This window comes from Heterocephalus glaber, unplaced genomic scaffold (genome assembly GCF_053883595.1).
Source record: "Heterocephalus glaber isolate CG9 unplaced genomic scaffold, H.glaber_assembly_v1.0 deba00001457, whole genome shotgun sequence".
Classification (NCBI taxonomy): domain Eukaryota; kingdom Metazoa; phylum Chordata; class Mammalia; order Rodentia; family Bathyergidae; genus Heterocephalus; species Heterocephalus glaber.
This window is the reverse complement of record NW_028258305.1, coordinates 14,114,377-14,130,511: the sequence shown is the minus strand read 5'-3', so window position 1 is coordinate 14,130,511 and position 16,135 is coordinate 14,114,377. Positions and strand designations below refer to the sequence as shown.

Below are 16,135 nucleotides of genomic sequence, written 5' to 3'. Positions count from 1 at the left end.
AGGCAACATGAACATCAGATTTAGGAAGCAAAGTGATTTTGTTCAGTTGGAATATTTTTATTTAATAAAATTATGTTAATAAAGAATGAAAAGGCATTACTATATTGGAACCCATGCCTAGAATGTATGTAATCTCCCTAGCATCTTATTTTCCATGTTTTCACCTATATTTGTTTTATAATCACAGTATTCCTAAATTATTCCTGAGCCAGGGAATAAATTTTATTCCATTCTACAGGTGGGAAATTGAGGCCCACAGAAGTTGTAAGACCAGGCAAACAACAGTAGAAATACCCTAGAATTCAGTATTCGAAGGTAAATAGTTGATGCCCTGAAGAAAGCACCATTAATTTACATGAATAATTAGATTTAAAAGTGTACTTGATTATATCTGTAGTAGACAAAGTAGACAACAGTAACATTTTTTGGCTTCTTTTTGATGATTTTTGGTCAAATCCTAAAGAGAAATTTTTATTGTAATAAGATATATTTCATGATGTATAATACATATTACATGTATATTTCATGATGTATTAATATTTAAAATATAGTTGGATCAAATGAAAATTTTCCTTCATGAAGATGAAAAATTATTATATTTTGTTTACAGTGTATTAGGTGGCCATTTCTTGATTTTAGATCATGAAATAGGGTAAATATTTTTATTTTTATATAAATTTAAATTGTAGAAAATGATCTCTTGGCAGCAGAATATAGCCCATACATTAGGCCAAGAGAGTGAGCGAGCGGCCACACAAGGAAAGGAATTCCAAAGAGCAATTTTAGAAAAAAAAAAAGATTCATCTTGCAAGTGTCAGAATCATCAAAAGATTCTTTTTTATTTTAGAAGAAATGAAATAAAATGCATTTCATTGATAATTTAATTTTATTTGCTAATATGTCAACCTAATAATATTTTCTGCATACAAATTACCTAAGAATATTATGACAAATCAAAGAGGAAAGGAAGTTATTCAGAATTCTAGTTACTTAAAAATATTTCATGCTAGCTTTGTTCATTAAGAGAGAGTAATATTTGATCTCATGTCTTACATTTTCAAAAACATTCCATTGAAGCAACTGAAGGTTTCCTAACAATGTCAAGGTACTGATGTTTTGAGACCTGAAAAGAATCTTAGATAAATGTTTGTTTGTACTTTAAGGTTTACAAAGAAGATCTACCTCAGCTAAAGCAGCAAAGTAAGGAGAAAAACCATGCAATGCCCTTCCTCAAACGGGAGAAGGCCCCTGAGGACAGCCTGAAGCTCCAGTTCATACACGGGTGGGTGGCCTGTACTAGGGACCTTGGGGTTCTTCCCGTTTCTGCTTAGCCTGTCATCAGCCTGTTGCTAGGCTTACAGAGGTTCCTTCTTTTCAACACTCTTCTCTCGATTTGCTCACATACCTATGACTGTGTTCTCATTGTGATTCTCTGTCCAGTTTTCTCAGGTAGCATGCTGTGGCCTTCACAGTGTGGTTGCCTCTAGACCCTGAGTTTTCATCTGGCTCTATGTTGGTGGATGCTCCTGCTGCTCACTGCTGTCTTGCCACCGTCTCCATTGCATTCACCTGGTCCTCTGCTCTGAGTTGCTGGCCCCACCCTATAGTGTTTTCAGATACTTGCCTCACATAATCCCTGGTTCATTTCAAATTTTGTAAAATTATACATACCGTTGTTCATTTGAAGTTGACACTTAAATTTTTCTTTGTAAATTTAAATGGTTGAGAAAAATATCTGATGTATTATAAATACATCAGTCATTTAAATGAATCCAGTGGAACCTGAATGCCATAAATATTTCATCCTCACTATTATCAATTTTTAAAATACACGAACAAATGCTTCTATCACAGCAGAATATTTTATATCATCCATATTTCTACTTGTGTCCATTTTAATTCTTCCATAAAACTTTGTTTACATATGTTTTCATGCTTAAGGTTTTTGTCATTGTATCATGCCTTCTTCGAGAAAAAACTTTCTTTTTTTTTGAGACAGAATCTCACTATATAGTTCAGACGGCCCTTGAACTCACTAAGTAACCCAGGCTGGCCTCGAACTCACTGTCTCAGCCTCCCAAGTTCTGGGGTTACAGGTGTCCACCACCACACCCAGCTAAGAAAAAACTCTTAAATTCAATTTTAAATTTCATTTCCTGTGACTGTAGACTCTACCTCTGCCCTTCTTAAAGAGGGAGGCAGACATTGTGAAAGAGGAGATGGGAAAGGAAAGCATATGTAACTGCAGGCGTATTCTCAACACATCTGTTTTAAGAAAGAGCACATACAAGAGCTGAAGATCTGGAAACAGATTCTGTTAAAATGATCAACGCCCATGTGTCTCTTAAGCCAACCCATGACCTCAGAGGGCCTCATGCCATATTTGATATTTCTCTCCTGTGCAACTGTGGAGACAACAGGGGTTCCACTTGTACGTGTTCACATCAGCTTTGCTTTGTCTCTGGCAACTGTTCCATTCATTCACTGCTCATTCAACCACATGTGTTTCTTGGACCTGTGCTTCAGTTATAGAGGTTACGACTGCAGAAACAATCTATTCTACACACAAACCGGGGAAGTAGTCTACCACATTGCTGCAGTTGCTGTCGTATACAACAGGCAACAACACTCCCAGAGGCTGTACCTGGGCCATGATGATGACATCCTTAGCCTGACCATCCATCCAGTGAAGGATTATGTGGCTACCGGACAGGTATGTGTCTCTCTTCTAAGACTGGGGGTCTAGCCAAAGAGAGAATCCAGTGTACATGTTAGAAATTTGAGAAATACTTGGTAGAAATAAACATGAGACAGGAAGCTGAAGATTCAGCCAACATTGGTTCATTTCATAATGATGGGAGGATCAATCACTGTTGGGAAGCCTCTGAGGGACGCTCTCTGAAGCGATGAAATCTGAATGGGACTAGGTAAGATACTGAACAGTTTATGAGGGTCTGACATTATGTGTGTCTTCATCACTGCATACCCAATACTTAGTACAACCTTGATACTCAATAAATATTTGTTGAATCAACCATTTTTAAACTATTGTAATAGCTAGATTGTAGTGATTTTGTAAAATTTGAAGCTGTAAAAATTTGGACTAATTTTTAATTTTATATTGCAGCCTTGCAAAATACCCTAAATTATCAAAACTATTATTTAGAATGCCTGTATCTTGAATTGAGTCTGCAATTGAAAAGCTACTCGAAACCAAGACCTTGTAACTATTTAGTCATTTTAGAGTGTAAAGAAGAGACCAATAAAGTCAATTTAATACACAAAGAATTTATTAAACTCAGATATATTATCTTTCTGGTAAACTAGTGAATTGTCAAAAGTATTCTCAATTTACCCTTTGCTTCAAATATGTAGATTACATTTTTATTCAGTTTTATTTTAATTGCAGAGAGTTCGATCATTGTTCATATCTACATGTCAAATTCCAAGAAAAGTTTGATATTATTTGAAAGGTTAACATATGACAACTAAACACTGACTTGGCATATAGGTGGTAGCTTTCAAATGGGGTTCATGAGATCCCTGGGTGAAATAGAGACCATGAAAGAAATCTGCTCCAAGAAAGGTGTATTTTTTTGGGAAAACATCCATAGATTTTATATTGCTTATAAAAAGATCACAATCCCCTAAAAGGTAAGAGTCACTAGTTCATATACTGATTTGCTATCCTTCCAACTGAATGTTAGAGACCGTTTATTCTGAGTTATCTGGCATTAGTAAGTTTTATAAATAATTGATCATTGCTTTGCCTTTTCACTTGCACTTATCTTTTGGTCTGTATTATAAACATGGTTCTTGGGAGTTGCCTTGATTCAGCTCAATTATATGCATGGCCTCATCTCTAGTTTTGTCATACTCACTAGGAAAACCACTTTGCTATTAAAATTTTCTTTCTTGTACAATCCACCTTAATGACAGATTGTCAAGCTGTAAAACTTTTCTGAGGGAGAAAGGCAGGGCCAAGCCTTCTAGAGGTGGGTGAAATAATTGAAGGGATAAAAGAACTCTATAGACAGTGCCATGACAACATACAGACGACTTCCTTGACTGAAAAGTGGAATCTTGTGTAACACTGAGAAGGCAGGAGAAAGGCTCAAGTAACTGACAAAAAAGAAGTACAGTGGACATTTGAAATGGTCTTAAAATTCCCTTAACTAGGAGCCATGAGCCAGGCCTGGCTCGACTACAACTGACCAACTCAGTGCTACGACAAGGCTTTGCTATGCTTCACACAGAGGACCCTTGACTTAGGAACTCAGTTCGCTCTTGAGGCCTGGTTGTAACTCACGTTGGTCAATTGAAGGCTCAGTCTCCTCCACACAGCCTTCAAAGTCTCTCTCCTGTATCCAGGCAGATCTCAGTGTCCTTAGAGAGACATTGGCCCAGGATTTCTCAACCCCACACAGGAAAGGATGTTGTAATGTTCCTTCCAGAACTCTTTAAGGATTAAATCTGTATCTGAAACCATCTGGAAGCACAAGCGGCTGGCATTTGGGTCATAACTCAAGACTTTATTTGTAAGTTAAAACAAATTCCGGTTGTAACCCAAGTTGTATGTCAGGCCAGTTGTAACTTGAAGGTCCACTGTACCTCTGTTTTCTCATCTGGAAAATAACAAGTTTGGACCAGATTATTTCCAATGGTCTTCCCATTCCCAAATAACATGGAATAATATGGTATAATAATACTCTATGGGACCAGATTATTATAATTCATGAATAGTTAATCTCATCCTTTTATTTAAGGTGGGAAGAGATGCTGCTATTCATGTGTGGGACACACAAACTCTGAAATGCTTGTCACTGTTGAAAGGACAACATCAGAGAGGAGTGTGTGCACTTGATTTTTCAGGTAAGCATGGTCTCCACTAGAGTCATTGACAGATGAGTCTTCATTTAAATTTTTTTTAACATCCTCCTACATGGTTGAGTTCTGCTTGTAATAAAATAAGCTCTTTAGGGCCAGGGATTTAGCTCAGTGGCACCATGCCTGCCTGGCAAGCACAAGCAAGGTCCTAAGTTCAATCCCTGGTACAAAAACAAACAAACAAACACAAAAAACCATAAAATAAGCTCTTTGTATGTCAGCTACCCAATCTGAGGCTGGGAGTCATATGTGAATACCTCACCAAAAAATGTGGCCTTTGGATTACACATTTTTTTCCTTGTCTTCCTCATTTCCTCTCCTAAGTCATTACCCAGAGCTCACACTGAGTTCTGTATTTGCTTGAGTGATTTGAAATCCAGAGCAGCTGTTGCTATTGAAAGTCTTAGTTGTAAATGTCTGGCAATGACTCAGAGCATGAGTTTCCTCTCCAAATAAGTGTGAGCCCATCACTCTATTAAAAATATAAAATTAAGATACGAAGAACTAGAGGGAGGACCACAAATCATCTGCAAAGGGCCACTCTATAACATTGGTGTTTTGGAAATAAATTTCATATTGAAAAATAGAACTGAATCTTTCCTTAATTTAAAATTTGAGCAGAGTGCTATAAAAATACTAATTTAGAAATGTAATTTTTCTTTAGCGTAAGCATTCTTTAAACTAGAATTGGAGATTGAGGGTCTGTCATGAAAGATATTACCTAGAAATTTTCAATATCAGTTGTAGAAATTAGACCAGTAGAAGAAAAACCCTAAACTTTCTACATAAAACCAATTATATAATTTCCTTTCTCTAAACACTATTCAATACCATTCAAACGTTTAATATGTGCAATATTAGTCACCAAATCCATGACTCTACAGCCCCAATTTCCTCTGTGCTGTCATTGTTAAGTCATTTTTCCTCCCATCTGTACCATAGTAGTAATGCTAGTCGCTGATTCCATCCCCACTTCCTCCAGTCCATCCTTCCCACTCCTGGAATCTTCTGGAAGCACAGTTACCATTCTTGTCATGGATTCCCACTCGGTGGCTGACAAGGGACTGAACCCCTGGTTAGAAATTCATGATCTTCCCTGATCCAGCCTCAGCCAGCCTTTGCAGCATTTTCACCCACTAACTCACTTGTGGTCCTTTCTGTTGACCTAACTCCTGATCCCTCATCCTCTTTTGTCCTCCTCCTGCCTCTATTCTTCGCTTAGCCTGTTCCCGTGAGTCCAAGGCCTATCATTCCTTAAGACCTAGCTGAATGTTTTCTCTCCATCCTTCCAGGCAGATGACTTATCCCATCTTCTGCATCCCTTAGTTCATTGTCACTGCTTTCATAGCATGTGCCAAATCCATGTGGTACTGAAGTTATTTGTGTCAACATTTACTGTATCCTACACATACAGGAGACCCCATTTCTCTTTTCCCCACTGCACATGTTGTAGTGCTGTGAACACAGAAGCTACTCAAAAAATGTTATGGATGAATGAATAAATGGGGTTTTGCTCAAGAAGCTCTGTCTTGCCTCTCACTATTAGTACTATAACTTCACATTGTAAACCATGTCTGAGTAAGAATGATCTTTATTCCCTGACCAAGGCAATACAGGAAGTAATATTTTGTTTTTGTGTCATGCATCTTCTCACATACTTTAAGCTACTATAGAAATCTGAGTTATTATATCATTATTAGAAATTATTCAATTTCAAATGACCTCCTATGGTCATTGAATTAGTAAAGTAAAAGCTAAACAATTCATACTAATATTGGTGGACAAGTGAGGGTAGGGAAAGGCATGAGTTTGGAGGGAGAGAGAACTACTCAGCCTAACTCCTGTGAGTTGAGTGCTCAGCTAACACTCTTGATTAACAGTGAGTACAGAGCGCTAAACTTCCAGAAGTTTGATGGGTATGCACTTTTAAAGTAGGAGTGCCATGTGTTCTGGATAAAGCAGTAAAATATAAGAGAAAACTATAATTTTAGCTCATATATGGTTCTATCCCAGAGTTGAATGAATTTCTTGGGGTTTTTCCCTGTCATCCTATTCCTGAATGGCTCAAGTACTCTTTTCCCAAAATTGATTTTGTTATGAGACATATGTTTATACTTAATATAAATAACTGTCCTTTAAGAGTGGTAAGATACATTAATATCACAAAAATAATTTTTAAAAGTTTATATGATTATGAGAATCTAGTATACCAATTTTTTAGGTGACATTGAAAAGTAACTCAGTTCTACTGGCAATATTTATAAAAGTTATAATTTAAAATGTCATGTATGTAAACTATGTGTGTTTCTTGCACATTTATTTATCAAGTACAGTAAAAGAAAATGGAACTCTAGCATCTATCACTCATTTTATATCACAATGTGTGTATGTATTAATATATGAACAGAATGGTAGGAACCTTAGAGTGATATGAATAGAATATAATAATCATTACATTATTTCTATAGAATTTATTAATTTTCTGGTTTTTATATTTAGAAGAATCAAAATAACTTATAATTTAAATTCTTTACAGAAAGGGATGAGCAGAGTGTTGATCAAAGACATTAATTTTGAGATGAGTTGACAGTAGTGACCTGGTACCCAGTACCTTGATCTCTGCATTTCAGGGAGCCCTCACCTCTCCTTGGGTTGCTTGTTTTAGAGAAAAGAGAACAAGAGATTAAGTGAGCTTAGATATCTTCCCTCAGAAGGCATTCCTCTTGATCATTGCCAGAATAGGGAAACCAGATATCCCAGGAAGAGATGGAGAAGCCAATTCTGCCACTGCTCCTAATTCCTGTCTTGAGCATATGAAGATATTCTCAGATGTGAAGTATTTCTGCATAAGAAGGGTATTTTGGTTTTAACAAAGGTAGTCTGTACTCCCCAGATGACAAACATTAGGGAAGAGCCCAGTTATTCAGAAAAGATACTATTTTTGATTATGGAAAATTATGTTTTTGTCTTAGGTGTTAAATACAATGTTTATATATAAATCATAGAAAGGGATCTAGTTGATAGTTTTAGAAAGCACTAAAATTAAGGACTATTCAGGGAAATTGTCACCAAGGTCCACTGTGTGTGATTTATGGTTACATACAGATGGTTGTGGTAGTTGATTGATATTTGTGTTCCCTATGGCAATACTTGAAGGAGTTGAGGCCTATTTGTTTTAATTTATCTTGATAGTATGTTATGTTCTAAAGATACAACTTTAGATTGAAATTCCTACAACATTTTACTGGCCAGGAATGGAGACGGAGAATGTGGAAATACGGCCTGAGTAAAAGTCAGCAGTGGCACATCCAGAGCTAGAACCTGGGTCTCCTGGCTTTTGGTCTGGTATGACAGCCACTAGACTCAGAGTTGGCAACCTGTGGTGAAGGGATGGGGCAGTGCCAGGAATTCTCAGTTCTAAGGCCTTCTCTGTTCCCTTCCTTCCACCTGTGCTGGTGTGACTTTGTTAGAAGACTTGCACCTGGAGCCTTCTGTATGCTCACTTGCTTCCCATGTGCCTATGAGCGAGTTGCTCCAGCTGCCTCTCCCACCCTCCAGTCTAAATGTGGAAGAACATGGTCACGCATAGAGGCCACCACATGGAATAGCCCCTCAGTGAAAATAGACCTCTGTTCTGCAGCAGCCTTTAATCACACACTAACCTGAAATCAGGGCAAGGGCAACTACACCTCCCTTTTTAAAACTGTTAGAAAAGTGAGTAACTCAAGGCAAATCACAAGCGGAGACTGTTTAGATTTCCCTGTTTAACCATGTAATGCTCATTGGTAAATCTAGCTCATGGCCTCATCTTTGTGTCTCGTTATCCCACAGCCACCTGTCTCTTAGGAATCGCAGTCTCAGGGAGACCTGCTAATAGTACTTCACCTGTATGATTAAAGAAATAAATTGTCCTGAAAATATGGTAGGCAAATGATGTAAACAAGACAACAAATGGACAGTTACATCAAGAGATTTAAAGATTTTTCTTTTCCCCTTTTTTGGGGGAGGGACACTAGTGAGAATTGATCCCAGGGCCTTGTTGCAAACTAGGCAAATGTTTTACAGTGAGCCTTACACAAAAGAATTTAGATCAATTCTTTATTTTTGCCACTTTTCTGAAGCAAACCAAAGAAGACATTTTAAATCAGTTCTTAGGACATGATCCATAATTCTGGATGATGTGGACAAGAAGGAATGAATTTGTATTATCTCATTGAATTGAGCAGTTCTTTTAATTTTTGAATTTATTATCACTTTGAAGGGAAAAGGGAACTATCTTTGTTTTTATACTAGTAGTAATGAAAAATGCTTCCATATAAATAAATCAGATCAAAAAAGGAGACATTCAGCTATATAAATATTTTGTAGCCTAAGTATCATCTATGTATTTTTAAAAAGCCTTCATGAAATAGCACTGATTTCCATAATATGAGCACATCTAAGACCAGCTTGATTTCACTGTGTTCAACTGAGAAAACCTATGCATTTTTTATGAACCCTGAATAGGAGGACCAACTTGTAATTGTCTAAATAAAAATTTTCTCTTTCTAATTTGCCCTTTACTGTTGACATTAAGTGCCTTCGAATTATTTCTGGACTGTCACAACCATCCATAATTAATGTGTACTGTGACTGGAAAGATTCGAAAGGAGAGTACCTATACTCTAAAAATATAGCCCCCCCAAAAACCCTAACTGGTCAGGGGAACAATAGATTTTCAAAGCTAAGGTCAAGTCTCTGCAGGGGAAATAAAAGCTGAGGAAAGATAAAAAGGTGGCCAATTAAATTTCCAAATTGTGTGGTAAGCAGAAATAAATAGCTTACACCTGCAGGGTTCAAAGAAAAGTCACCCTCTCAAAGCAGAAGCACGGTCGTTGAGGTACTTCTGAATTTGTACTGATTCTTCGATTGCGACCCAGTCAGGATATTCTTGTTGATGTAAAAAGGTTACATAAGAGTGGGGAGAAGTTGATGGGACATTGTAGAAATTCTTAAAAAAAGACCCTACCCCACAAAATCAGCCTGCCAATAGGCCTTTTTTAGAAGACATAAAACTTGAATAGCTGTCATTTTAAATGTGTGGATGCTTGTATCCCAAGAAAGACATATTAATACAGATTCACAGCTTTCAAAACATAAACTAAAATGTAGAATTAATGGATACAAAAAAGACATTAAATATTTGTGCAATGTTTTTGAAAAGAATGATAATTGAAACAATTTTATAGCTATATACCATAGTACATTTCCTTTCCCTTTATACTGCCCATAGGCACAGTCCATATTTATCTTCCTCATCATCCTCAATGTCACCAGCACCATCAGCGTTCAGTGAAAACCAGCTCATTGTAAGGATGACAAAGGATATGTGATATGATTACTATGAGCCTTGAAAGACCGTACAATCTGAAAAGGGAGAGAAAGCACCAAAATAATCAAATACCAAGGCTTGTAGCATAACTAGGCCATACCAAGAGATAGGGAAAAAGTAATGATGTTGATAATGAATAGGAAGTCATTGCTAGTCCCTTCTCCCCAATGCATAGACAAGTCCTTATTCAATTTAATTCTGGTAACATTTAAGTATAATGAGATATCATTAGTTGTTTGTAGGAACATCTGCTGATAATTGGGTCATTTAGGAAAGTGCTAATGTCTTCGTCAGATACCCTAGCCTAGTAGCTTAAAAGGTTTCGCCTAACCTTTAAATCCTTCTCTCAGACTTAGTAATGGTCAAGGGTTGGAGAGGATGTGATTTGTTAAGCCAGTTTCTTTTCTCTTATTCCTCTTCTTCCCCCGAAGAGGAGCAGACCACCATTTCCTTTTGGTTAAGGTCTCTGGCACAAGTAAGGGCACTCACACCATGGGCATTGGTTAGCACTTGAGGTTGGGTTCCCAGATCTAGCCATGAAAGTATAGGAGGTTCAGTTAAATTTTAACTTCAGAAAAACAATTTTAAACATAAAGATGCAATACAGGTATAAAAATTGCATGGAACTTATACTAAGAAATTATTTTTGCTTATCTGAAATTCAAATTTGACAAGGTTTCCTTTTACCTGCTCACCATAATTTGGGGTCTACCCCAGGCCTGCCTTTGAAAGTAGCAGTTGAAATGCTGAGTGGACCAGTGAACCTGAGAGAGGCAGTTTCTCACACACTTGTGTTTCTGTACCCTAATGGCTGGTCTTGTGTAGTTAGAGACTCTGATAAACTGATGTGGAAGAAGCAGGATCACCCATCTCCTAGCAACCACACAGCTGGGGAGTTGGGGTGGAGGATGAGACCACTGACCTTGAGATGCTTCTCCTTTGAATCTGACCTTGTGAGGAGGCAGAAAAGGAAAAACCTTATTGGCTGTACCTCTTCCATACTGAAGGGGAAAAGCAAATAACTCTTATTTCACATTTAATTATATATTCACTATATTTAAAAAATTTAAAAGCAGCCTAAATGTCCACATTCTACTAATGATTCATAATATTGTATTTAGTAATAAAGGGAAATGTTCATGATATGATAAAAGATTAGATGATAAAGTGTTCAGTGTGATCCTGGTTTTATTTTTCAAAGCACATTTATGTAGAGAAAATGACTGACTTTATATACATCAAATGTAGGCTTAGGAATTGGGAAGATTTTTAAATTTTCTTTTTCCATAGTTTCTAAATGTCCTGTATAATAACCAGTACATTATATTATATTTAAAATAAAGATGAAATTAAAACTTTAAAAATTATAAGATCATTTTTTGAAGGAACTTGGGAAATTAAATTTAGTTTCATAATGTTCTTGTCCTGGATAGTTAAATTGAATCCAATTTTTTAGAGTTGAAAATAGACTCAGTCACAAAGCCAAGTAGCTCTTCTAGTAAATGTCATATGGCTTGTCTGTCATAAAATAGACAAAGTTTTTGTTACCTACCTGTAAGGCTCTCCCATAGGCTCTATGTCTCTAATTGGAATCCTGGGTCAGCAATTTAATTCAGCAACTGGTTACAGGACCTTAAGTATTGCTAGTTACACATTTCATTCTTGAGGTTTCTTTACTATATATGTTATTGTTAATGTATTTGAGCCTAACATAAAGGTCAATTTCTTATTCCTCTTTATAGTATGTTAAATGTTTTGATTTTTGGTGGAAGAAATGAGTCACTTGACATTTGTGTTGTTTTTATACAGCTGATGGAAAATGTCTGGTGTCGGTTGGTTTAGACGATTTTCACAGTATTGTATTTTGGGACTGGAAAAAGGGAGAAAAGATAGCCACAAGCAGGTAAGAAGCTGCGAGATCTTACGGCCTCCGGCTGCTATCACACTTCAGTAAAGGTCAATACTTTTCATTTTCTGGTAAGATTTCATCTTCAAACTCTGATGAAGTTCACATAGAAAGCTCAACACAGAAGTGAAAGCATACCACACTATTTCATGGTGCCAAACTTAATATAGAGTCATTAATGTTTATTGTGGGGAATTGGAAAATTCTGAAATGCTTCCCAGAGAGCTCCTCATCAGTTTGGTTTTAATAATATATGCTTTATCTCTATCAAAGCCTTTTACCAGCAGCAGAAAAGCGGCTTTTCTTGAGCTTGTGCCTTGCCCCTTGTTTTTCCTGTCTTAGCATCTGTGAAGGATTGTCAATGTCACTGGAGTCAGAAGCACCATTTGTCATGAGGCTGCAGCGTGTTGGAAAGGAGGGCCCTCCGTATGCATCTGCCACTCGCTTTCAGAGCAGGCAAATTGTTTCCCTAATCTCTCCCGTCTTATAAATAGATCTTCAGGACCGACCGCTGTTTATAGACCACCTGTCCTCTGTACCCCAGCCTCCCTCCCTGCTGAATCAGTGCTAAGTCTGAACATTACTTTCCACTCCTACTCATACTGAGCTTAGCCGAGTGCCCATCCCTGGTCAGAGGTCAGCGTAGTTGGCAGCCAAGGTCCAGCAGTACAACTTGTTGCCTGGGCACACTGTCAGACCTGACTGGCTCTTCCTGCATTACTAGCATTCTGTCTATCTTGGAGTACAAAAGCATTTTAAATTGATTGTTTTGAACCCCAACATTTATTTTTTAAATTAATATTGTCCTCTACAATATTAAACAAGAAAAAGGGTTTTGGCAATTTGGTTTAATAAATGAAGATCTACAAATTGTTGAAGACTGAGGAGAGCAGCAGGTGGAGCTGTAAGGACTCCAGTTGACCTTCTTTGGAAAAAATGAGGCTTTTCTAATGACTGCTGTTGAGATGGAATTGTTGGCATCAAAGACAGCTCATAAATCTGCCTGCCTTAGTGTTTTCTCTTTTGGTCTTTCTTTCTAGTATCCCTTACTATTGGACCACACCACTGTAATACTCAGATTCAGAGCTCTATTTTCCTCCTAGACTAAGTACTGAATCTTAGTTTAATATTTTTGATGACATACTATTGCATTTCCACATAACCTAAGGAAAGATGTCTGGATCTAAAAAACCAACAAACACACCTTTCCTGATAGAAAACCCTCTACTGCTGTGGGTGGCTCACCAGTTACATTCCAGAAACATTAAAGCCCTGAGGCGGGTCTGGGGATCCCAACTGTCCAGGCTTGGCCACCTGCCCTATAATGCCAATCATGGTGAACAGTAGAAGAAGCTTTACTCAACATGGCTATGCACAGATTAAAGAAGTCCAAGATCTGTCTTCAAGGTCTAGGAGAAGTTTTAAGGTTTTATAGAAAAGGGGAACAAGGCAAAGGTTGGGGGTTTGCATAGCTGGGGAGTTGGTCAGGCTATGGTCTGGTTGATAAGTATCTCAGGACTGGCTCATTAAGGTTCTGGGAGAGCTATCATTGCTTGAGGCAATTTGATTCCCATTATTATATGAAAGCTCCTGTTTGGTTAGAGAAGGAGTTTCCTGGACATGAGATAATTGCCCCCATGTAGGGGGATGGCCTCGTCATGGGGTGGTCTGTGAGGCTCTTCTTTGCCTGGAACTGAGTTGGCTGCTGACTTAAGACAATAACTAGGAACTTCTGGGCAATGTTCCAGGGAATCTGAAACTGGACATTGTAAAAGCTGTTAATGGGATGTCTCTGCAAATCCTGAAAATTAGTTACTCTTATCTTGGTGTCTCCAGTCTTGAAAGGGGATGAGATAAGCCAGGAAAATTTAGGGCTAATGAACCTTGTACTACAGACACTCTTTATGTGATTAACACCTTTCAGCAGAGCTGAGCTGGGTTCTGACCCAGTTTCAAGGCTAATCAAGCTTCATCCTGCTTTTAGTTACCCATTGGGCATCTGCAGGCCCTGCCTCTATCTAGGTCCCTGATTCAAGAGGATGGCTAACTCAGTGCCACCTCCCAGTTGTCTCAGTCATTGCCTTCAGTAAGGCTTAACAACAAACCTGCTTCTGGCAGTTGTGTTGCTGTGGCAGTGTGATTGTTGTACGACAGTCCCATCGTGCAGGACATGAGATTTCCTTACCAGGGAAGGTGGAGATTTGTAGCTGAGATGGTATTGCTGCCACACTGCTTGTGCCCAGTGCTGATATGTGCCAGCTGTACAATGCACTCTTGGAAGTCACTCTTGGAAGACTTGTGAACATGTTTAAATGAACCTACTCTCTATCAGCTCTGACAAGTTAGGGAAATTCAGAACTAGTACATAGAGGTCTTACAAGATCTCTGAGATTTGATCCAATCTATTTGAAAAATAGCTCTGCATCTTTGCTAATTTTTGTGTTTTTAGTAACCTCTGTTACAAATAGACTTTTTAATCTTTTTTCATTTTAAAAGTTGTTTACATTTTTGTCTACTATACAAGTTAGCAATTCAGAAACTAAGGTCAGACTCTTTTATGGGCAGTAAATGACCTAATGTCAGTGTCCATTAGAGCAGAATAATGGGAAAACTAATCTAGCACTTCTGTGTTCCTTTATTTGTATTTGCATTGCTCTGGTAACGTGAGGATAAGGGATCCTGACTAATTGTTTTTTAGTTTTGTTTTGTTCAAAAGTGCCGAGTATTGAACCTAGGGCCTTCACACTGAGTTATATTCCCACTACCCCCCACACACCTTTAAAAATTTTTATATTGTAACAGGGTCTCATTATTTGAGGACTGCTGACTCACTGCTTTTGACATGCTTCCCCTCAGAAGTTTGGCTAAGGAGGGATCTTAGGCAAAAATGTACAGTTATCAAAATGCTTAACAAGAATACTTCCAATGGGGCCAGGGATTTAGCTCAGTGGTTTTGCCGCCTGCTGCGCAAGTGCAAGGACCCAAGTTCTATCCCCGATACCAAAAAAAAAAAAGACTATTAGAAAAGAATACCTCCAGTGTAGATGGGTGCAGTGTCACATGCCTGTAATCCTAGCATTTTGAGAGGCTGAGGCAGGTGAATCATAAATTCAAGTCTCCCCTGGGCAGCTTAGTGAGACCCTGTCTCAAAATAAAAAAATTTTAAAAGGCCTGGGGATGTAGCAACCTGGGTTAGATCACCAGCAAACACACACACACACACACACACACACACACACACACACACGCAGGGTCTCCAATGTTAATCTTAAGTGGTTTTGCTGTGAGAAAGCTTAGAGACAGAATAAAGGCCCACATATCGCAGTGTTAAACCAAAACTCTTAAGACTGAAGATTCTCTAAGATAAAAGAGTTTATAGAACCATTGCAGATGCCAGACAGGAAGAGGACAAAATAATAATAATGCCAGTTGGAAAAATGACCACTGGACCTAGTGCTAAGAGCTCTTTGGCAAGGAGAATTTGGGGAAAGAAGGCATAAACTGCTTACACTAAACTCAGATTACTTACAGATAAGGGGTGCAGATAACACAAAGGGGGAGGGGTCCATAGAACTCTTTGTTGCTTCTGGATTGTTTGCCATTATAAAGCAGGATACAAAGGCACCTAAGGGCTTGTGATGGGATTGTAGGTAGTTTTTAACATACATTCAGGAATGTGAAATGGTCTTTTGTTGCTTTGGGCCCTTAACTTTTAACCCTTCCCTCATGCCTCCTCCTCTCCATCCTCCTCACCTTTATAATTAAACTTAGAACATCTCAATTCTTTTTCTCCTATCAGCAGAACTTCAGGATGAGCCTTTCCATATTAGCTTCATTGCTTGCTCTATTTTAGGTTCCTTCCTTTACATATACTTCATGAAGATGACAGAGCCTCTTGATACTATACTGATACATTTCCTGTTTCATCTTCTTTTTTAAAAATTTCCATCTCTTTTTAGAAATAACATTTT

The 16,135-nt window shown here is 37.9% G+C and overlaps 1 protein-coding gene across 5 annotated transcripts in view; it reads left to right on the top strand.

Annotated features, from left to right (window-relative positions):
- Nucleotides 1–16,135, top strand: part of Eml6 (EMAP like 6) — a 294,345-nt gene that overhangs the window by 162,886 nt on the left and 115,324 nt on the right. For 4 of the 5 annotated variants that reach the window (XM_087216379.1, XM_004867282.3, XM_087216377.1 and 1 more), the window contains 4 exons: nucleotides 1,164–1,282; nucleotides 2,527–2,713; nucleotides 4,767–4,872; nucleotides 12,068–12,161. In XM_087216379.1, coding sequence (XP_087072505.1) covers nucleotides 1,164–1,282; nucleotides 2,527–2,713; nucleotides 4,767–4,872; nucleotides 12,068–12,161 — 506 coding nt within the window. The remainder of the gene's footprint in view (nucleotides 1–1,163; nucleotides 1,283–2,526; nucleotides 2,714–4,766; nucleotides 4,873–12,067; nucleotides 12,162–16,135) is intronic. The other variant, XM_087216378.1, reaches the window with a different exon arrangement.